This window comes from Peromyscus californicus, unplaced genomic scaffold, assembly GCF_007827085.1.
Source record: "Peromyscus californicus insignis strain IS unplaced genomic scaffold, ASM782708v3 Scaffold_2__1_contigs__length_46816999, whole genome shotgun sequence".
Classification (NCBI taxonomy): Eukaryota; Metazoa; Chordata; class Mammalia; order Rodentia; family Cricetidae; genus Peromyscus; species Peromyscus californicus.
The window spans coordinates 30,530,008-30,553,197 of record NW_026294540.1 but is presented as its reverse complement, the minus strand read 5'-3'; the positions used below and the strand labels follow the sequence as shown (position 1 = coordinate 30,553,197).

The 23,190-nt window shown below is 40.2% G+C and overlaps 1 protein-coding gene across 4 annotated transcripts in view; it reads right to left on the bottom strand.

Annotated features, from left to right (window-relative positions):
* Positions 1-23,190, bottom strand: part of Rnf216 (ring finger protein 216) — a 141,838-nt gene that overhangs the window by 109,093 nt on the left and 9,555 nt on the right. For 3 of the 4 annotated variants that reach the window (XM_052754156.1, XM_052754158.1, XM_052754157.1), the window contains exons 2-7: positions 16,914-17,040; positions 12,367-12,500; positions 7,942-8,748; positions 7,018-7,094; positions 4,546-4,648; positions 2,810-2,974 (exon numbers count right to left, since the gene is read on the bottom strand). In XM_052754156.1, coding sequence (XP_052610116.1) covers positions 2,810-2,974; positions 4,546-4,648; positions 7,018-7,094; positions 7,942-8,748; positions 12,367-12,500; positions 16,914-16,980 — 1,353 coding nt within the window. In that variant the 5' untranslated portion in view covers positions 16,981-17,040. The remainder of the gene's footprint in view (positions 1-2,809; positions 2,975-4,545; positions 4,649-7,017; positions 7,095-7,941; positions 8,749-12,366; positions 12,501-16,913; positions 17,041-23,190) is intronic. The other variant, XM_052754159.1, reaches the window with a different exon arrangement.

The window sequence follows — 23,190 nt, the reverse complement described above, 5'->3', positions numbered from 1 at the left end:
GGTCAGTCTAGGTGCACACTAGGAAGTAAGGAATCAAAAAGATCTGCCTAGGAGCTCAAAAATAATGTTCTTTTACCTACTGTCTAATCTTTTCCCTGAGTTTATTTACATTTTTAAACTCAACAGCCACTCACTTCATAGTTATAAGTCAGGCATACAGTCAGTCTGGTAAGGCTTTTAAGACATCTAAAATAATGGCCCAAGTTACCTTAAGGGATATCTAGAAGATTAAAAAAAAGGGCTATCAAGAGGCTTGGTGGTGTATTCCTAACACTTGGGGTTGGGGGCCACTAGGGCAGAAGGATCCTGAGTTTCAGGCTAGATGAGGCTACATAGCAAGTCCCTGTCTCAGAAGAGAGAGAGAATGAGCAACAGTACAACAGGCATGTTGATGCCTTAAATAAGGGACAGGAAAGCGCTTAAGCCTGGTAGAGAGGATGGGTAAAGGTGGGAACATGCCACTCACACAGGAGCCAAGATGACTATTAAAGTTACATGGCAGGAGAAAATTTGGAAGCCTGGGGAGTGGACACATGGAGAGAGACCAAGTTAGAGAATAGATTAAAAGATGGCCTGCTCCATTAGAGGCCTTAAATGCTCCTTTCATATTCCCAGCACATAGGCTAGGGCAGGCAATGAACAGCCTCAATGAGATAGTCACATCTACAGAAAAAAGCTAAAGAGGAAATCAATTTCCAAGCTGGTGAAGCTCACAGGCCTGAGAATGCAAATCAAGAAGACAGCCATCCTAGTCAAACTTGGTTGGATCTGGAATCAACTAAAAGAAAAGCCTCTGGGAAGATGGATGTGTAAGGGTATTTTCTGAAAGAAATTCCTATGAAATTAACTGAGAGGAGAAGACCCTTCCCCAGAGTGGGAAACACCCAGCAATGACCCAGATATAAGGAGGTCCAAAGGAAAATCTACTGCTTTTTGCTTTCTTGCCTCTGCCTCTTGCTGAAGAGTACATCTAGCCTAATGCTGCTACCATCACCATCATCCTTAATTTTAACTACAACCCCCCCCTGAAAACTCAAGAAAGAAAACATAGTAAAGCGTACATTATCTGTCCTAATAACAAATATATTCCCAAACTGAAGTCTTAATAAATAAAATCCTGAAGCCGGGCAATAGTGATGCACGCTTTTAATTCCAGTACTCAGGAGGCAGAGGAAGGTGGACCTCTGTGAGTTCAAGGCCAACATGGTCTACAGAGGGAGTTCCAGGACAGCCAAGGCTACAGAAAGAAACCTTGTTTCAAAAACAAACAAACAAACAAACAAACAAACAAACAAACAAACAAAAAAAATGCTGGTTTAAAAAAAACTAAAAAAAAAAAAGAAAAAAGAAAAAACAAAACCCTAGAGATTTGTCAAAAAGTATATGTACTAAAAAGGGTGTGTAAACCAGGTTTAATCCCAGCACTTCCAAGTCAGTGGTAGGCAGATCTGTTTGAAGCCAGCCTGGTCTACAAAGCAAATTTCAGGCCAACCAGAACCACACAGTGAGACCTCCTTTTCCTAAAGCAAGTAGGGTGAGGTGGTACATTCCTTTAATCCCACTATTTGGGAGGCAGAAGCAGGGGGATCAAGACTAGTTGGTCTATGCAAGTTCCAAGCCACACAGTAAGACTGTCTTAAAAAAAAAAAATGTGTAAGACCTCCTTATCACCATGAGAGAATTGTGAACAGTTTTCAAAAGAACCCATTAAGCATAAGCCTATGCTCAAATCATGAAGGTAAATGCTACAAAACAGACCAAAGAGCTGAGCTGCATCAAGAGAGCAGAAGCCTTCAGCTTGCCACTTTAAAACTGCATAGTTAACCAGGCAGTGGTAGCAGGCTGATCTCTGTGAGTTCGAGGCCAGTCTGGTCTACAGAGTTAGTTCCAGGACAGCCAGGGCTACATGGAGAAACCTTGTCTCAAAACAAAACGACTTATTTTTGTATTATGGGCATGGGTGCTCTGCCCACATGTATGTCTGTGCACCACATACATACGGTGCCCTCAAAGGCCACAGAGGGTGTTAGATCCCTTGGGACTGGAGTCAGAGACATTTAAGAGTGTTAAGGCATGAACTTGTTTACTGAAACCCTCCATGAGCCAGGCACCAGGGTCACAGTCCTACACTATTATCCAATTCTTCTAATGGATGTGTTAGAGATCCTTTCTATACTGCAAGAAACTGAAGCTCAGTGTGTACCAGACACTCGCTCAAATCACAGACTAGTAAGCAGCAGAACCTGAATGTCTGAATTAAGGGAGAGAAAAATGAATCACCTCTACATTTCATCAGATTCAAGATCTAGAAATTTAGAAAAAATACAGGGAACATAGGACCATCAGATGATACCCAGGGGTACAGTTGACAAAAATCCAGACTCTTGAAACCTATGGGATGAACCACTCTTTTTTCTTCAACAAACAAGTTTCAAGAAAAAAACAAAGCAGGAATGAGACATTGAGAACCTATAGATAAAAGACTTAGTAAGCAATGGCTCTTAACAGGTTTCATTTAGATCTTGGTATGACTGAACAAGCTATGAAGTGAGTAGACACACATCACACTCCAGGCACCCTCCTTTCCACAGTACAAATACATTCCTGTAGGGTCTTATGGAGATGTGGGATTCCCTGCTTCTTAGTAGCATTTCTTCTCATTAGTGCTTCCTGATCAGCAACTACTTCCCCCGGCAAACTCTGAAGCTTCTTTGTCATCACAAGTCACCCCAATCTCTGTAATCTATACACCTTGTGTCTCTGCAGGAGAATTAAGGATTGACCCCAAAAAGGAAGCCCAAGGGCGTACCTTTCGGGTGATTGCATAGTGTCCTTTGAGCTCATGTAGGGCCCACTTTATGTCCTGGCTGCTGAGCATCTTGAAATCAGCCATCAAGAGGTCAGCAGCTTGGATGAAGCATCGCTGGTCAAGTGGAGTCAATTTGGAATAGTCAAAAAAGTCTACTTTAGGCAACTGAAATGAGACAAAAATCATAAAGTTAGAGATGAGAGCACATTCCTCCACAAGGGAGAAAGTGCTCTACAAATTATAAATAACAGGGTCTGGAGAGAAGGCTTAACAGTTAAAGAGTATTTGCTGCTCTTCCAGAGGAGCTGGGTTTGATTCCCAGGACACACACCAGATAATTCATAGCTACCTGTAACCCCAGTTTTAGGGAATCCAATGCTATCGTCTGGTCCCCATGGGACTGCATGCACACCATGGTGCACATATACACAAACTCAGTTCCCACCCCACAAAAAACAACAAATAAGCTGAGCGGTGGTGGCGCCTGCTTTTAATCCCAGCACTTGGGATACAGAGGCAGGTGCTATCTCTGAGTTCCAGGCCAGGCTGATCTACAGAGGTAGTTCTAGGACAGCCAGGGATATACACTGAAACCCTGTCTCAAAAAAACCAAACCAACCAACCAAACAAACAAACAAATAAATCTTTTAAGAAGTATATATTATAGGAAAGAACCTTGTTTGTTCTTGTATTTATTAAGGAGGTGATCAGACTGAGACAAAAATGAAGTGGTAGATAAGCTTGGACATGGCAATACATGTCTGTATTTCTGGCACTCAGAAGGCTGAGGCGGGTGGGGTGGGGGTGGTGATAAGTCCAAGACCAGCAGAGGCTACACATTAAGAACTCATCTCTCTCCAAAAATAAACTCCAAAACCAAAACCAAACCCCTAATCTCAAGGGAGGAAGAGACTGAACCACAAAAACATACTTAACATTAGCTTAGATCACAATTATTGGCTAATAATTAAAGTTTTGAAATTTTTGACATCTTAATATGGGATCTGGTTCAATAGGTTAAACACAAATCTTGTAAGGATGGCTATCTGCATGCTGAAATATTTGCAAGGAAGTGTAGTAATGTTTTTGCAACTTAGGATGAAAGTATTCTAATAAATGGAGATATAAGAGTGGCTATGAGAAAACTGTAGTAGTACAAAAAAATTAAAATTGTAGTAGTACTAGTGATAGGTATACCAACAATTCATGCAAAGTATTTCAATTTTTATACAAATTCACAATTACAAAACATTAAGAAAAATAAACTAGCCAGGTAGTGGTGGAGCTTGCCTTTAATCCCAACACTTGAGAGGAAGAGACAGGTGGATCTCTGTGAGCTCGAGGCCAGTCTGATCTACAGAGTGAGTTACAGGACAGGTTCCAAAGCTACATATAAACCTTGTCCCAAAAAGAAAAAAACAAACAAACAAAAAAACAATTAGAACAACAGAGAGAAGCTTGGCCAATTCTTTTCCCATGTTAGGCACTTGTTCTGTAGGATTAAAGGCAGAGGGATTTGCTTAATTTTTTTAAGGAAATGGGAAGATAAAAGTAACAATGTAAGAAAGGAGCCCAGAGAGATTTCCAGGGAGGTCTACAAACATTCTGAAATCCTATTTTCCCTCATTGCCTTTAAAACCCTGTGCTAACAGCACTTTGTTGCCTTCAAGATGACAAGAAGGCATCGTCAATAGAGCAGATCAGGTTCAAGTGGCAAAGCCACCAGGGATACTTGCCTTCACATCATCCTGGCTGGCAAGCAGGCTGCTGCTAGGGTGGATAATAACTCGGTCTTCTCTCTTTGGATAATCTGGGTTTTCCAGAAGAAAATTACAAAGTCTGCAAAAACCCCCACACAATGTTACTTTCATTACTTTCACAGGACTTATCAAATCCCATACTTGCCCACTGAGTCACATGAAATGCTTGAAAAAAAAGTCTCTAGTGACACTTATCAAGGAATTAACATGTACCAGTGGCAGCACACTCCTGTAAACCTTATACTCAGAGGGTTGAGGCAGGAAGATCTCAAATCTGACACTCCTTCAGCTTTAAAAAAAAAAGAAAGAAAAAAGAAAAAAAGGAAAGAATTAAGATGCTGTACCCCAGAAAAACTAAGCAAATAATAAAGACAGTCACATGAGGTTTCTGGTTTCACTTTGCTAGATGTGATGGTGCACATGTATAACCCCAGGACTCAGGAGGGCTGAAGCAGAAGACATCGTAAGTCTTAAGCCAGTTGAAGCTGCACAGCAGTATTCTAGCTCAAACAGAACAAAAACAATGAACACACCGACAGATACAGACTCCTCTGAGCTTTCTCCACAAGAGGCAGTCACTGAAATGAGTAACACTTAAACTTCATGGAATAAGAGAATATAGAAGGAAAGTAGCTATTAAGAATACTTTGAGGGGCTGGAGAGATGGCTCAGTGGTTAAGAGCTCTGACTGCTCTTCCGGAGGTCCTGAGTTCAATTCCCAGCAACCACATGGTGGCTCACAACCATCCATAACGAGATCTGGTGCCCTCTTCTGGCCTGCAAGGACACATGCAGGCAGAATAATGTATACATAAATAAATATATTAAAAAAAAATACTTTGAGCTGGGCGGTGGTGGCGCATGCCTTTAATCCTAGCACTCGGGAGGCAGAGTCAGGTGGATCTCTGTGAGTTCGAGGTCAGCCTGGTCTACAGAGTGAGATCTAGGATGCCGTTAATCCCAGCACTTGGATCTCTCTGAGTTCAAGGCCAGCCTAGTCTACAGAGCGAGATCCATGACAGGCACCAAAACTACACAGAGAAATCCTGTCTTGAAAAATCCAAAATACTTTGAGCATATCTACAGGAGTGAGTGTTGTTGGATATTTGTACACTGTGTGAAGAAGATGTATTGCTGTGATAAATAGCTGAATATAATTCTGTACATCATTGTTGAAATTCTTCAAGCTAAGATGAAGTAGCACAAGCTAACCCACAATGACACATCAGTGTGAAGAGTCAAGCAAATCAACTATCTAGGCTTTTAATCCAGTAACCAAGTCAAATCAGAAGGCTAGACAGAGGACAGTACAGCACAGCAGTGGTGAAGCTGTCCTGGGTAGGGCTCAGTAGCAAGAAAGTGTCAGCTCATAGGGAATTTTCTCTGTGTTCTTTTTCTTTCCTTGCTTGGGCATATTTGCAGGATGATCTCTTCTCTTAAAAACTCTGACCCAGTTCCTTTCTTGTCCAGTGTTAGTAGTGTGGCCCCTAACAGTATGACAGATATGGTCAGAAGAGAACAAAGGTGTCCCTTTCCATGCTCCTCTTCTTACCCAGGTGCTGGTGAGAGGACCTACGAGAGGTATCATATGTTAGGGACAATGAGAAGGTGGGTGTATTGGCATACACTGTTAATCAATCCCAGCACTCAGAAGGCAGAGGCAGGTGAGGAGCCCAGTCAAAAAGACCCTGTCTCAAAAACAATTAAAGAAGAGGATCACTAAAGAGACATGGAAACTAGCTGCACGCATCTCTTCCAAGTCTGGTCTTTCTTCTCTCAGTTTGTTCAGTCAGAAAAAAGACAAATGTTTTATGATTTCATGGATAAGAGATGCCTAGAAATAATCAAATTTAAAGCAACATATCCTTAGATCCAAATTTTGAAGTCAAGGTATCTTTAAAATATACATATTGGCGTAACTCAACAGCTTTTACAATCAAATGTTTTTGTGCAGTTAAAAATCCCAAAGACAACACAATCTAGATTCTCTGTGTAATATCTATCTTTATGTGGCTTATTTTTTATACTACCTTTACTGTCTCTTTAAAGACTTTATTTTTTAAAACTATGTATTGTTTTTATATAACTGTATATATTCCTTTCTCTCTCTCTTCTGAGCCTACGTACATTTTTACATACATTGTAAACTATTGCATCTGAATCTGTCTTACTGTGATTTTCCTGAGCTTGGAGGCTTGGAGAGGAGATGAGGAAGTTAAAGTGGTCAATGAGTAGAGTCTCAGCTTGAGAAGATGATATAATTTCTGGAGATCAACAGTTGAGAGGGCTACATAATAATGAGTAATGTGTTTAACAACATCCAAGTGTATGCTTAAAAATGACCAAAATGTTACCTATACTTTACCACCAGAGAGACAGGGAGAGAGAGAGAGAGAGAGACAGAGAGAGACAGTGCACGCACACGAGCAAGCATGGTGTAATACTTACACATTCAAATCATAGTAATTCTTCAAGTGAATTATCTCTTTAACATATCCATTTGCTACATCTGGAAATCTTGCTTCCTAGAAAGGAATAAATATTACTTATATTTTGTTCCTCAGAATGGTTATGGAAGGCAATAAAAATTATATGGCAGAAAGTATATAATGCCTAAAGAACAGAGAATGGCTGTAAAGTAGTTATGTGTCTGGCTTAAAAATCAGCTCTTAGTTCCCAGGTTAGATTATACAGATGAGGTCTAGAAAGGCTTGGGGGTCATCTATCCTCTGTTTCATTTTATTGCTCCACTCTTCATTCTTCCAATAAATACTGAATATGCAGGCCAGAGATGAGAAAGACACAATCCCCATGGCTGCCTTCAAGGACACATCTTACAGTGTCAAATAAAAGGAGGCGGCGAATTAAGATTTAGAGACTCAGGGAAAGCAAACAGAAGCCGACCCTAGAAAACAAAGACCTTCTTTGCTCTTTACTACAAGTATCCTACAGAATTGTGACTATTAAAATGTACTGGAAACAGAATTTGTTACCTTATTCAGTTGTCAGAGATTTAAATGTAAATACCCACAGGGGCTACCTAATGGCTGCTATATTAGATGGCCCAGATATAGGAAAGCAAATAAATAGGAACTCAGGGGCTTTTATAAACAGGAGTTTACAGGAATGCCAGCACCGGGCGCCATGAAATAGAGATAGCACCAAGAGCACTTTCTGAAGGTAGAGAGCACAATCTGGGTTGCAGGTTTCAGAGATATTTGGACTCCTTTCTTTTACTCTAGATATATACTTCTTAGGAAAATAAAGTTTACACAAGGCACTTATTTGTTTACTGCAATGATAGAACAGAGAACAGTAAGAATATTAATAGTACAGTATTACTTAAATCATAATAAAAAGAAATAAACTTACTGTTTCTTTCACTAATAGTGTAATGAGTTCTTGATCTGCTTCAGCAGCTTCTTGTCCCCACATGTTTTCCAAATTGGCTTGCTGAGATCCTGGCAGGGGGAAAGCTGGCCCAGGATCTTCATCAATTGCTAACTGCTGGTCTTCAAGTTCTCCCAGAGGATGGGCTGGCTGAGGAGAAGCAGGGCCTGGAATCCCCTCCTGCTGGGGTTCTGGCCTAGGAAAAGCTGGCTCTGGGAAATCATGGCGCAAGAACATTGGGCCCATTTCTGCTTCAGAATTCCGCTCTTGGGGCACAACCTGGTTTGTTATCTCCTGAGGCTGTGGATTTAGAGCCTGGAAGTATGGATGGTCAAGCCAGTACTCTTCTTCAATTACCTGGTCGTCTACTAAAGCAGTTGGTTCTTGAGGATTTGATAAGAGATCTGTCTCTGAGTCTTCAGATGATTGGTTCTGAGCTTCTAAAGGCTCACTTTCTGGGAAAAGGAGGCCATTTTCTCCCAATATAATGATGTTCTGCTCCAAACTGGGGTTGACAATGTTGTTTGCTGTCTGCTTATGGCTTGGTCCAGATTTGGTTTCTCTTTTTTTGCCACTCTCAAGATCCAGAAATTCACCGTATTCATCCTCAGAATCATCCTGCGTCCCAGAACCAAACAGTGAGTTGTTACAAAAGGAAAAATAGCTGTGGGTATCTGCTTCACAGTCTGCTCTAGACTTTCTAGGCCTTTCTTCTCCCAATCTGTTCAGATCTTGCCACTGGGCAGCTGGTTTGATGAGATTGGGTCGGGGTGTCTGAGGTTTATGTTTCTAAGAAAAAAATGAAATTTTCATAATAAAAATTCAGTTTCTTTCCTGTATCTATGCCTTCTTCTGTACTTACAGTGAAAGGACAGGAAAGAAACAAAAGCAGAAGCATCCCCTGAGAAAAAAACTATCGCATCTTTTTTAAGGTAGGGTGGGTCTCACTATGTACTCATGACTAGCCTCAAACTCAGAGAGATCCACCTGCCTCTGCCTTTTAGGTGCTGGGATTAAAGGCATACATGTCATAAACATCGTTCACATTTATTTTAATATTGAAAACTGATCAAACTACAGTATATGTGACTCAAAGTAGAAGCTGAGGAGACAGATCACTCAGGTAGTTGAAGTGTTTGACACAAGCACAAGGACCTGAGTTTAATGCCCAGCACACAGATAAAATGCTGGGTTAGGTAGTACATGTGTGTGATCCCAATATCAAGGAGGTAGAGACAGACAGATTGCAATAGCCTCCTGGCTAACCAGTCTAGGCAAAATGGTGAGTTCTGGGTTCACTGAGAGACAGCATCAAAAAAATTAGGTAGAAAACAACAGAGGAAGACAACAACAACCCCTAAAGCCTCCATATGTGTGTAAGTGAATGGACCCTCACATTTGTCCATTTGTCCACACATGCATACAACTCGAATCACTGGCCACTGGAAAGTGTAAGTCAAATAATAAAAATCAGTATCATCTAGTCACAATAAAAAGATATTGACAAGAACACAGAGAAAATTAAAGCTAGTAGGAATGTAAAATGGCATAGCTACTGGTGGGATTTAACAGTTTGTGAGTGATTCAGCAACTCTACTTCTTGGCATATAAAAATAGAAATGAAAATATACAGTCACATACAAACCTTTACATAAATGTTTAAAGCAGAACTACACATTATTCATGAAGTCAAAAGTACAATTCAAATAACCATTATCTGTTGTGTACATAAACAAGATATGATATAGGTACATGATGGAATATTGCTTGGCAATAAAAAGGAATAAAATAGGGCCTGGTAGATAGGCCCACGCCTTTAATCCCAGCACTGGGAGGCAGAGGCAGGTGGAATAGGAGTTCAAGAGCAGTGAGGTCTACACAGAAAGTTCCAGGACAGCCAGGACTACATAGAGAGCCCCTGCCTCAATGCTCCTTTCCATACCTCAACCAAAAAATAGGAGCTGGAGAAGATGATACAGCAGTTAAGAACACATACTGTTCTTACAGAGGACAGAATTTAGTTTGCAGAACACTGATTGGAAAGCTCACAACTACCTGTAATTCCCACTCCTGGAGGATCTGAATCCTCTGACCTTGCAGGCATCTGCACTCACATGCATAACACCACGTGCAGGGGCACGCATGCGCACACACACCATCAAAATAGGAAAAAAATTTAAAAAAGGAATAAAACACTAATATGCTAAGTGAAAGACTTCAAAGAACCATATATGATTCTATTTATGTGAAATATCCAGAATAGGCAATAAGAACAGCCAGAAGTTAGATTAACGGTTGCCTAGGACAAGTGACTGGAGATGATAGCTAATAAATCAGGTTTTCTTCATGAGGTGATGAAAATATTCTAAAATTGCTCTGTGATGACAAATACAAGACTACACATACTAAAAGCTATTGATTTATATGCTTTACACAGATGAACTGACCTAGTTTGATCCCTATTACCTACATGGTGGAAGAAGGAACCTGACTCTTTCAAGCTGTCCTTTAATTTCCACGTGTGCCATGCATCAAATAAAATGTAAGGAAATAATACAAGGAACTAAATAATATACACTGCAGTATGTATGAAACTTGAAAATAACCTATAGAAGGCAAGTGTAATTGTAGCTAGAGTTTTCCTGCCTGGCCCACAGTCAGGACAAATCTCTCTCACCTGCCAGTTCCATAGCCCCTCAGACCCAACCAAGTAAACACAGAGACTTATATTGGTTACAAACTGTATGGCCGTGGCAGGCTTCTTGCTAACTGTTCTTACAGCTTAAATTAATCCATTTCTATAAATCTATACCTTGCCACATGGCTTATGGCTTACCGGCATCTTCACATGCTGTTTGTCATCGTGGCGGCTGGCAGTGTCTCTGACTCAGCCTTCCACTTCCCAGCTTTATTCTCCTCCTTGTCCCGCCTATACTTCCTGCCTGGCCACTGGCCAATCAGTGATTTATTTACCAACCAATCAGAGAAACACATTTGCCATACAGAACATCCCACAGCATGTAATACTACACAATTTAGATGAAAATTCTAAAAAATGTAGATCTGTAGATCAGTATTTGCTTAGGGTGAGGAATGGGGGCAATATAGGGGGAAACAGGTAGGACTAACTGATGATTCTGGGGTGTAAATGTTCTAAAATATTCTAAATGTTAATGTTCTGAAATTGATTATGGTAATATTTGTATAATTCTCAATTTATACTAAAACCACTTATACAAACTAAAAGCACGCATAATATGCTTGCAGTCATTAATTTGCAATGTGATTGTAATAAGAGGATAAATATGCAACTGGGTGTGGTGGTGCACACCTTTAATCTCAGCACTCAGAAGGCAGAGGCAGGTGGATCCCTGTGAGTTTGAGGCCAGCCTGGTCTATAGAGTAAGTTCCAGGACAGCCAGGGCTGTTACACAGAAAAAACATCTTGAAAAACAAACAAACAAACAAACAAAAAACCCACACAAAATGAACGACTAAAGTAGTAAAGAAACCACATAATAAATGACATGTGTCAAACATGATAAAACAGAAGAGTACTACTAAATACCAAAGAAGAAATCCATGCATGAGAAAACAAATGCGAGCACCACCAGGTAAATTTCAGAGCTGTTTCTTTGGTAAAGGAAATGAATAAAACAAAGGGAATGGGCTGAAAAGATGGCTCAACTGTTAAGAGTTCTTCCAAAAGACCAGTTTGGTTCCCAGCACCTATATCAAGCAGCTCACAAATAAATGCTTGTAACTCCATTTCCAAGGGATCTGATGTCCTCTTTTGGCCAAGGACACTTGCATACAAGTGATATTCATTCTCACAGACAGACACATAAATAAAAATAAATCTTAAGTGAAATTATTAAAAGCAAGGAGGGTAAACAGGGGTCCTGACTTCAATTCCCAGCAACCACAAAGTGTCTCACAACCATCTATGATGAGATCTGGTACTCTTTTCTGGCATGCAGACATACATGCAGGCAGAACACTGTATACACAATTAATAAATAAATTAAAAAACAAACAAACAAACAAAAACTCCCCCAAACCAGGAGAAAACAGTGTGGTAGTCCAAGCACTCAACTTAGGAGATATAGGTTAAGTCTCTGTAATTTCAAGGTCAGCCTGTTCTATATATTCTATATAAAAGTTACAGGTCAGCTAAACTACGCAATGAGACCCTGTCAAAAAACAACAACAACAACACAACAAAAAAAAGGGGGGGGGGAGAAGGGGGACACAAATATGCAAAATGAAAAGGAAACTGGAAAACCTACAGTAGAAGTAAAAAGAACAGGCTTTAATTGTTTTCTATTTATATATTCAAAACCATAAAAAAAATAAAGAAAACAAACTATTCTTATGAAGTCAGGATCAAGTTCATAAAACACTCACTTCTGTCAGTATGACATCATCATCCAGGTCATCATCTTCATGTTGCTCAGTAGCTGGGGTAACCAGCATTGGAATCCCTTCCTCATCAGAGGAGTCAGATATGGTGATGGGCCCATCTCTGAGACGCATCCACTCTACAGGGAGGCAGAAAACATGGTCACTGTGAGGCTAGCATGAACATATTCAGTCCCTACATTCACCGTTAGCCCAAGACTCAAGCCAAGTTCAAAGCTACTAACAGTTAACTTACCAACTGGAGCACACAGAGACTCAAGCAGTAAGAACTGTTTCCATGTTGACTTTTGCCAATAACACTGAGAGATGCCAGACAAAATACTCAAGATGTATCAATTTTTTCTTATGTTAGGTGGGAGAAACCTGAAGGTTTTTGTTTTTGTTTTGTTTTATGTTAGGGTCTTATGTTATAGACATGGCTGGCTAGCTATGCAGACCAGACAAGCCTCAAATTCCTGGCAATCCTCTGCCTCAGTCTTTCGAGTACTAGGAATACAGGCATTTAATCGTTCTTTTCAGTTGGCTGCCTTGGTGCATGCCTGAGATTCTAGGACTCAGGAAGATCAAAGGAATTAAAGGCCATCCTCTAGGTACAGAAAGTTTTGGAACCTAGCCTGAGGGAGTGAGAACTTGCCTCAAAAACAAACACAAAACCAACTTTCCTGAATGAGCTCAGGCCAAATGCAAATTTCTTTTTTTTTCACATATGAAATTGTTTTAATTATGACATTGTCATAGAACTGCCAGTTTACTCCTTAAAGAAATTAAAGACTGTTTTGTTAATTTAAAACAGCTACATCTGAAAAAATTATCACTCAAAATCAGCTTACTTTATACATAAACTATTTAAACAAAACTTCCATTTGAATTAAATACTTACTTAGCATCTACCCAGCAATCACCTGGCATCTGTGACACAATTTAACTAGCTTGCTCTTCTTTTAAATGAACCCACTGCTAGTTAAATCCAAAGACTCAGCTCTGCAGATGAAGAGGGCTGACAACAGTTTTTTCTCCCTCTCTCTATTCTGTTTATGTGTGGGTGTGGATCCATCCGTGGAGACTATTTCCTCATTGTTTGGGGATATCTTACCCTTTTTCTTAAAGAAAAGTATTTTTTTTATTATGCACTTGAGTGCGGGGGTGGGGTGGGGGGGTGCCCACAAGCACTTGTGTGTGAAGGATAGAGGAGGAATATTAAGTGTCATTCTCAATTACTCTCCACCTTATTTTCTAGAGACAGAATCACTCATTAAACCTGGAACACTCTCTGATTCAGCCACACTGACTGGTCAGTGAGGTCTTAGGATCCCTTCTGTCTCCAAATCCCCAGCAGTAAGATAATGGATACACAATGCTGTGCCAAGCCTTTTTTTTTTTTTTTAAATAAATAAATTTCTGTGGTATATGTGAACACATGAGTTCCTGTGTGAAAGGGCACACAGTCAGAAGACATCAGATGTTGTTAGTCCTTGCTTTCTACCTTGTCTGAGGTTTCTTGTTCACTGCTGTGCATATATATCAGACTAGCTGGCCTGGAAACTTCTAGACATTCTCCTGTCTCTACCTCCCATCTGCTTTAGAACCACCAGGATTACAGACATGCACTATCATGTCTGGCTTTATGTGGGTTCTGGGGGACAGAGAAGGAAACCAAACAAAGGTCCTACACAGCAGGCAATTTTACCCACTGAGTCATCTGTCTCCTAGGGCTTCATGCATGCTAGGCAAGAACACTATCACTGAGCAGATCCCTAGCCCTAACTTTGTTTTTCCTTTTAGACAGGGTCTTATACTGTAGTTCAGGCTAGGATGGAACTCACTGTGTAGTCTTAAGCAAGTAAACACTACAAATCAAGGGTTTAGCTCCATGAATTGCCACAAAATGCCCATGTAACCATGATAAGATCAGAGACTATTTCTAGCCCATTGGCATCCTTCTTGTGCCTCTTCTCAACACTGTCCTCTATCCTCCTCAAAAGACTTCTAATTCTACAGATTAGTTTTGGTTGCTTCTAAGTAGGGATTTTTCTGTATCTGGCTTTCTTGCAAAGCACATGATTGAGATACATCCTTACTGCTATGATGGTAGTTCTCTTTGCTACATGTGAATCTGTATTGTGAATACATCATAAATTATTCATTCTTCCCTTGATGGACATCTGAGTTGGTGCTAATATGGGCTATTTTGGATATTACTGTTATATACAAGCTTTGGTGTGCTCATTTCAGTTGGGAACATTCTAGGAATGGAAATGCTGAGTCACAAGGGTAAGGATATGTTCCATCTTAGGAGACAAATCATATTGCTAAGTTGATGCAACAGAGACACATGGTCTGCAAGGCAGTACTGATTATTTGGACCTTAGTATGTGCTGATCCCTGACTCTTAATTTCCCAGCTTTACTTGATATATAATACATGCATTTTTAGGCCTTAAATTTTCTTCAAAACACCAATTTCCATTGTGATGGGTTAGTCTGTAGTCTATTCTTTTTCTTTCTTTTTTTCTGAGACAGAGTTTCTCTGTGTCTCCCTGGTGTAGACCAGGCTGGCCTTGAACTCAAGAGATCCACCTGCCTTGGCCTCCTGAGTGCTGGGATTTAAGGTGTGTCACCGCTGCCTCAAGTCTATTCTTATCTTCTACATATATAAGAATAAGAACTTGTGGGGCTGGAAAGATGGCTCAGTGATTAAGAGCACTGGCAACTCTTCCAAAAGTACTGAGTTCATTTCCCAGCACTCACAACTGCCTATAACGGAATCGAATGCCCTCTTCTGATGTGCAGACATACATGCAGACAAAACATCCAAATACATAAATAGATAAATCTTAAAAATAATAACTTGTAATTGATTTTTCTTAATTCCAATATACTGGGCAAAAGAATTCTAGCCCCCAACCCCCAAAAAGTGTACTGTGGTTTCATTTATGAGTAGTGACACTAAGTAGATTAGTGGCCTCCTGAGGTCAAGATGGAATGAAAAAAGACTGCAAAGAAACACAGAGGAATCCTCATAGGGTGGCAGAAATGGTCTGGTCACAATTGTAAGATCCCAAGTTCACTTTTTAGAACTCTTAAGAAAAAAACTTTAGGGATTGGCACACAAAAAAACTGCTAATCAACTCTACACACCAGACAAACATCCTTATGATGTGTATAGCATGCTTGTATTTGTTGAACAAAACATACATTTCCAAAGACAATAATTTTCCAAAAGGAAGTCTTTTGGAAAAGACTGTCTGTCTGTCTATCTATCAAGTTTTTTTGAGATAGAGTCTCACTGTGTAGCTTTGGCTATTCTGGAACTATGCAGCCCAGACTGGCCTCAAACTACAAGAGATTCACCTGCCTCTGCCTTCTGAATGCTAGGATTAAAAGCATGTGCCACCACACCCAGCCTAATAATGGTTTTTGAAGAAAACTATTCAACCATATTTAAGGCCCAATTAAAAATTCTAACAATAATTCAGTATGCATGTACAGAAATAAAAAAAAAAGTGTGTGCACAAATTACAGCTAAGATTTCAAACTTTCTGAATCACAAGTTATGGCTATAATCACTATCAAGTCGTAATACATTATTAACAAAATCTTAAATTCAGTATTTCTTTTGTACTTATAACTTGTACATCTGAAAGCCTGTTTCCTTTAAATTTATTCACTTAATAAAATTTCCTACACTTCAGATGTGCTAAGGGCACATGACTTATTTCATAATAGAAAAAAAAAATCATCTTCACAACCATAAAATATCAAGAGAAAAAAACAAAGCTAGCTTAGCCTTTTCATGGAATTTGTACTAAAAAAAATGAATAATTAAGGATTCTCTTTATCAGTATGATTTTTTTTCTCTTTTAGACCAAGTATAAATAAATATACATTCAGATTTGACAAGAAATTTCACATACATTTAGGAAATGTTATGGAAATGCAGGTACTCTTTTGCTCTTCCCAAATCAATGAATTTGTCAAAATTTTAAGGACTATAAAACAAAGAACTAAGCTGGGCGGTGGTGGTGGTGGTGCATGTCTCTTTAATCCCAGCACTTGGGAGGCAGAGGCAGGCAGATCTCTGTGAGTTCAAGGCTAGCCTGGGCTACAGAGTGAGTTCCAGGAAAGGCGCAAAGCTACACAGAGAAACCCTGTCTTGAAAAAACCAAAAAAAAAAGAAAAAAAAAACAAAAAACTATGTCCTAACATTCTCAATGAGGCTAAGCCAGAATCCTACAGCCAAAAAGAAAAGAAATTAAGTATCTAAGAACAAGAATGCCTAGCACTGTCAAATTAATTTTAGATTTGATGGGCCCAGAGTGCTCCTATGTGATCTCCATTTCCTCAAACACCTCTAGGGGCAAATCACTACAGTACAAATCTACATAACTCTAGTTTGACATTTTATGCCTGATGTTCTAACAGTGGAATCTCTCCAATTTATAAATGGTACAGAACAGGTTCATGTCAAAGAAGATACCACCATCACAATAAAGAAAAAACATTAAGTAAAGGGGGAAAGGACAAGCAATTTACCCTTTCCCCGGTGGCAGTGAAAGTTGTTCAAGTGAATGACCTCCTCTTTGTTGTTTCCCTCTGCCATTTTCAAATTCCAATATCAATATATGTGAATGTTAGTACCCAAACATAGCGATCATCTGATCTGAAAAAGAAGAGAAAACAGCATTAACAACAGCAGTATAAACTGGGAGGTTGTGGTGCACATCTTTAATCCCAGCACTTGGGAGGCAGAGGAAGGTGCCAACCTGGTTTACATAGTGAGTTCCAGGACAGCCAGGGCTACACAGAGAAACCCTTTCTTTAAATACTAAAAAAACCCCCGAACCAACCAAACAAAAACAAACAATGGCAGTACAGACCTAAAATCCTTTGACTGGGAAGAGTGAGGCAGGATGACCATGATGTCCAAGGCCAGGCTGAGATACACAGAGAAAGACCCTGACTCAAAAACAAAAACCAGGATTCTAAAAATCCCCACAAGATATTTCCATATAGAGTTCATTGTAATAGTTAAAATATGAAAGTGGCAGTTTTTAAAAGCCAAATATGTATCTTTATCAATGTAAACTTATACCTATAGTATTTTGTCCTAAGGAATTTTATCCCCGCCCCCCCCCCCCCCAAAAAAAAAACCCTTAGAAAATATGTGCAGGAAAAAAACCTGTATAAGAATGTTCAGGTGGTACTCTGGTGATGGGATAGCCAAACACCCTAATTGTTGTGCTAGAAACCTCATCCAACTACTGAGGGATCTGGATGCAGAGATCTATGACTAGGCCCTGGGTGGATCTCTGGGAGTCCAATTAGCGAGAATGAGGAGGGTTTATATGAGCGAGAATTGTTGAGACCAAGGTTGGATAAAGCACAGGGACAAATAGCCAAATGAATGGAAACACATGAACTATGAACCAATGGCTGAGGGGTCCCCACTGGATCAGGCCCTCCGAATGGGTGAGACAGTTGATTGGCTTGATCTGTTTGGGAGGCATCCAGGCAGTGGGACCGGGTCCTGTGCTCATTGCATGAGTTGGCTGTTTGAAACCTGGGGCCTATGCAGGATTGCTTGGCTCGGCCTGGGAGGAGGGGACTAGACCTACCTGGACTGAGTCTACCAGACTGACCTCAGTCTGTGGGGAAGGCTTTGCCCTGGAGGAGATGGGAATGGAGGGGGGGCTGGGGGGAAGGTGAGGGGGACGGGAGGGGGGAGAACAAGGGAATCCGTGGCTGATATGTAGAACTGAATAGTATTGCAAAATTAAAAAAAAAAAAAAAAGAATGTTCAGGTGGTCCACAAGAAGGCTCTGTGGGAAAGATGCATGCCATGAAGCCTGACTACCTGAGTTGATCCCTGTGATCCACAGGATGAAATGAGAAAACTGACTCTGAAAGTTGTACTCTGGCCCCCACATGCGGGCCTGGCACGTGATGTTGTTTCAGAGGACCTACATTTGGAACCCAGAACCCATGCTGGACAGCTCACAACAGCCTGTAACTCCAGCTTCAAGCAATCCCATACTCTCTTCTGGCCTCCTCAGGCACATGCATACATACTCATACATATACATAAACTTAAAAAAAAATCAGTAACAATCTAAAATAAAAACCAATGTTCAGAGGCCAGACAGATGGTACAGTGGGCAGTGGGTAAAGGTGCCTAGTACTAAGCCTGGGGATGATTTGGTTTCTGGAACCCACATGATGGAAGAAGAGAACCAACCTCTACAAACTGTCCTGACTTCCATAGGTGCATGTGTGCACATGTAAAACAAATAAAATGTAAAAAACAAACAAACAAATAAGTAAAATGTACATAGCTGCTTTCATTATAGATAATAACTGGAAGTAGCCCAGGTCTCCAGCAATAGAAAAACAGTTCAACTGGTAGACACTTAGCAACACAGACTACTCAGCAAAAAGAAGGAATTAATATTAGGGGGAGTTAATATGTTCAAAATATATTGCATGAAACTCAAATTAGTGAAAATATTGTTTTAAAAAAAGAATTAACACAACATATGCAACATGGATGAATCTCAGAAACAGTATGATGAATCAAAGAAACCCAACAAGGGAATATAGTTCACATGCCATTTCTTTTTTCCTGAAACAATTTTATTTTTTAATAAAGAGGTTTGGGAAAGAGTTCAGTGGTAGAGCTCTTACTCAGCAGGGATAAGGGCCTAGGTTCAATCTTCAGTCCCAGGAGAAAAATAATTTTTGTGGTACAATATTATACTTTTTTTTTTTTTAAGACGGTTTCTCCGTGTAGCCCTGGCTTTTCTGGAACTCTCTTTGTAGACTAGGCTGGGATTAAAGGTATGCATCATTAAACCAGTGTTTTATAGGACTTTCACAACATGATTTAAATTTACTTCTTAAGTATTTTAATAAGAGCTAATGGTGACACACAAAAAAATGAATTTTAAAATTACTGACTGACAAACTTAAGCACTGGGGAACTCAAGGCCTTGCACATGCTAGGCAGGCAATCATTCTACCACTCTACACCTTCCACAAGCCTAATTTTGCATTGCAATAAAGATTTATAAGTGTGAGCCTGGGGGTGGTGGTGCATGCCTTTAATCCCAGCACTCAGGAGGCAGAGTTCCAGGGCAGAGTTCCAGGACAGAGAAATCCTGTCTGGAAAAAACAAACAAACAAACAAACAAACAAAAAAGATCTACAAGTGTGAAAACACATACACATACACACACACACACACACACACACACACATGAATTACATATACATAAATATACACCTCTTTTTTGGCTTCTAAAAATTTTTTTGAGGCAGAGTCTCACTGTGTAGCCCTGGCTGGCCTTGAGAGATCATCCTGTCTCTGCCTCCAGAGTGCTGGGATTAAAGGCATTCACCACCATGTAGTTTTTTTTTTTTTTTTTTTTTTTTTTTTTTTTTGCTTGTTTGTTTGTTTTTCAGACAGGGCCTCATTCGCCCAGATAGGCCTTGAACTCATAACAATCCTTCAATCTCATTTCCAAAACACTGGGATTACAGGTCTGTCCAGATGGAGAAACTAATTTATAATGAAAGAAAATCAAGAGCTGCTTTGTAGAAGGAAAGGTGACCTCAAGGAGTATGAAGCAACTTTTTGGGGGTGACAGAAGTGTTCTAGAGCTCAATGAGGTGTCTATTACATGCATCTATTGAGATGGATCAAACTGGGAATGGGTCAAACTATACCCTCAGTTATCTGTTTATGTCATTTGAATACAGATTATACTAAAAAATGTTAAGGAGAGGTTTTCATAGAAGACAAACATTCTATCACAAAAGTGCCAGAGAATTCAGAAAGAGAAAAGAAGAAATTATGCAAAGCAGCAGATTTTTAACATGTGGGTCAAAAACCCCTTTGGGAGTCAAACAACTCTTTTACAGGGGTCACCTAAGACTAGCAGGAAACAGATATTTACATTATGATTCATAACAGTAGCAAAATTACAAGTGAAGTAGTAACAAAAATAATTTTATGATTTCGGGTCACCACAACATGAGGAACTACATTAAAGGGTCACAGCATTAGGAAATTTGAGAGTCACTGATGTAAAGGGATATTTTAAAAGGTAAGATTTTTTTTTCCTGAACTGTCACAAATTGATAGTTTACTTATTTGTTAATCAGTTTTGCAGAGGCAGATGTCACTTTAACTCACATAACCAAAGGACACAAGCAGGCAGCAGCTCATCCTGCTGGCTGAGTATACTTAGGGAGTATTCCATCCAGCATATTATATATTTTACAATCTCAAGGACCAGGACTTCATTCTCTGGGCAAGGAGTGAAAGGGTCAGGAGGAATAGCAATTTGGCAGATTGCAGGGCATGCCTCGGTACAAATACGGCTGGTAAAGCTCTGAGCTGGGACAGGACAAACTCACAGACGAGTTGTTAAGAGAAGATGCAGAGTATGGAAGAGTAAAGCTAGAAGTGGGAGTGGGAACAGCGTTGTAGCTTCCTCGCAAGGTTCTATGTACAATGCCCGTGTTAGTACTTCATTTTCTTTTCATTCAGTCCTTCCCTAGGAGGAAACTGAGTAGCAGGCAGCACCTAAGAGAAGCTGTGTATGCTCTGGGATTCAGATGCATAGCTGCCTGATTCTGCCGATTTCCTCTGGATAAGAAGTCATCTGAGGTGACATTGGCTTTGTGGCTCAGAATGGTATAAGGATGTCCAGTATAAATGAACTGCCTTCACAGTAAAAGAACAGATAGAGTGTGATTGGGAGGGAAGGAAAAAGGGAGAGATAGACAAAACACTGTATTCCCCTCAAATCCTACCATTTCTGGATGGAAGAACCAATATAAAAGATGCTAGTAATATGGCCACCTGAGCTAATATCATCTTCTATGACATTTTGCTTGTAGCTAACAAGGCCCGAAGGACATTCTAGAATTGCTTAGTTCCCAAAGACAGGCTTCTGAACTTCAAATGTCTGTAGGACTGCCTGGTTGAGGGCTGCAGATTCTCGGAGTTTTGCTTTTTATTTCTTTTAATATTTATTCATGATTCAGTCAGCATCTTCAACGGCTCTTTTTAATAATCTGCTGAATTCTCTCAGGCTTTTCTTTATTTGAGTGAACCGGGAAACTGTCTTTGTGCTTATTGGGGGTTGCCAGGAACAATGTAACAAGTATCAGTAGAGCTGTAATGTTTCTGGACCAGTTCCATCCTTGACAGCAAGGCCATTTGCATTTAACTCCCAGTCCTATCCCTACTAAGGATGCCAACTTGTTTGTTATTCTGAGACATGGTCTTACTGTGTAGCTCTGGGTGATGGCTTGGATTTCACTATGTAGACCAGGCGGCCTCAAACTCACAGAGAACTGACTGACTCTGCCTCCCAAGAACTAGGACTGAAGTCATGTGCTACCATATACCTGGGTAAGATTATTTTATTCATTTTCTTTATTTTTCGTTTTCGAGACAGGTTTTCTGTGTAGCCCTGGCTGTCATGGAACTTACTTTATAGACCAGGCTTGCCTTAAACTCAGATACTTCTTAATGACTGAAAGTACAACTATTTAGCATGAGTAAAAATAAAAGCATACCTAAATGTGTTCTAATGACCAGTATTAAAACTATTAAAAACTGTAGAGAGCTGGGCGGTGGTGGCGCACACCTTTAATCCCAGCACTCGGGAGGCAGAGCCAGGCGGATCTCTGTGAGTTCGAGGCCAGCCTGGTCTCCAAAGCGAGTTCCAGGACAGGCGCAAAGCTACACAGAGAAACCCTGTCTCGAAAAACCAAAAAACAAAACAAAACAAAACAAAAAACAAAAAAAAACCCCAAAAAACTGTAGAGATAAAACAATTGGCTCTTTAGAAGGGCTAATTTTGCAGATAATGAAAAACTTTCAAAGGGTTATAAAAATTTCATATGAAACTAGAATTGATCAGTTAAAACAGTTCTGAGTAAGGACTAAATTAAATTATTTTTAGACATGCAGAGAGTTTACCATCCAAAGATACTCAAAGAGCTACTTAACCCCACCCCCCCCAAAAAAAACCTTCATTAAGAGAAACAGGAATCTAGAATAACTGTCTCCTGCACTGACTCCAATCCTTCACTAGGAGAGGAGCTGCAGGCAGGGCCTTTGGGAGGTAATATTGCTGTGGGATGGTCTGTATGTCAAGTGTGTTGCTGATTGGTCAATAAATAAATCACTGATTGGCCAGTGGCCAGGCAGGAAGTATAGGCGGGACAAGGAGGAGAATAAAGCTGGGAAGTGGAAGGCTGAGTCAGAGAGAGAATAAAGCTGGGAAGTGGAAGGCTGAGTCAGAGAGACACGGCCAGCTGCCATGATGAGAAACAGCATGTGAAGATGCCAGTAAGCCACGAGCCACGTGGCAAGGTATAGATTTATAGAAATGGATTAATTTAAGCTGTAAGAACAGTTAGCAAGAAGCCTGCCACGGCCATACAGTTTGTAACCAACATAAGTCTCTGTGTTTACTTGGTCGGGTCTGAGCGGCTGTGGGACTGGTGGGTGAGAGAGATTTGTCCTGACTGTGGGCCAGGCAGGAAAACTCTAGCTACATAATATAACAGAAGGCCAAGGGGTAAAGTCCAATTATGGTTTGGCATCCTCTGAAGCAGCGGAACCAGAGAGCTTAGGTTTTCACTCCACTGACACTGGGGAGACAGAAGCTGTCTGTATCCTAAAGGAAAGCCTTCATGAGAGCCAACCAGACTGGCAATCCTTTTCCCAAGACTTCTAGCCTCCAGAACTGTAATAAAGTCAATTTTTTATCCCAAATGCCAGACAGTGTAACAC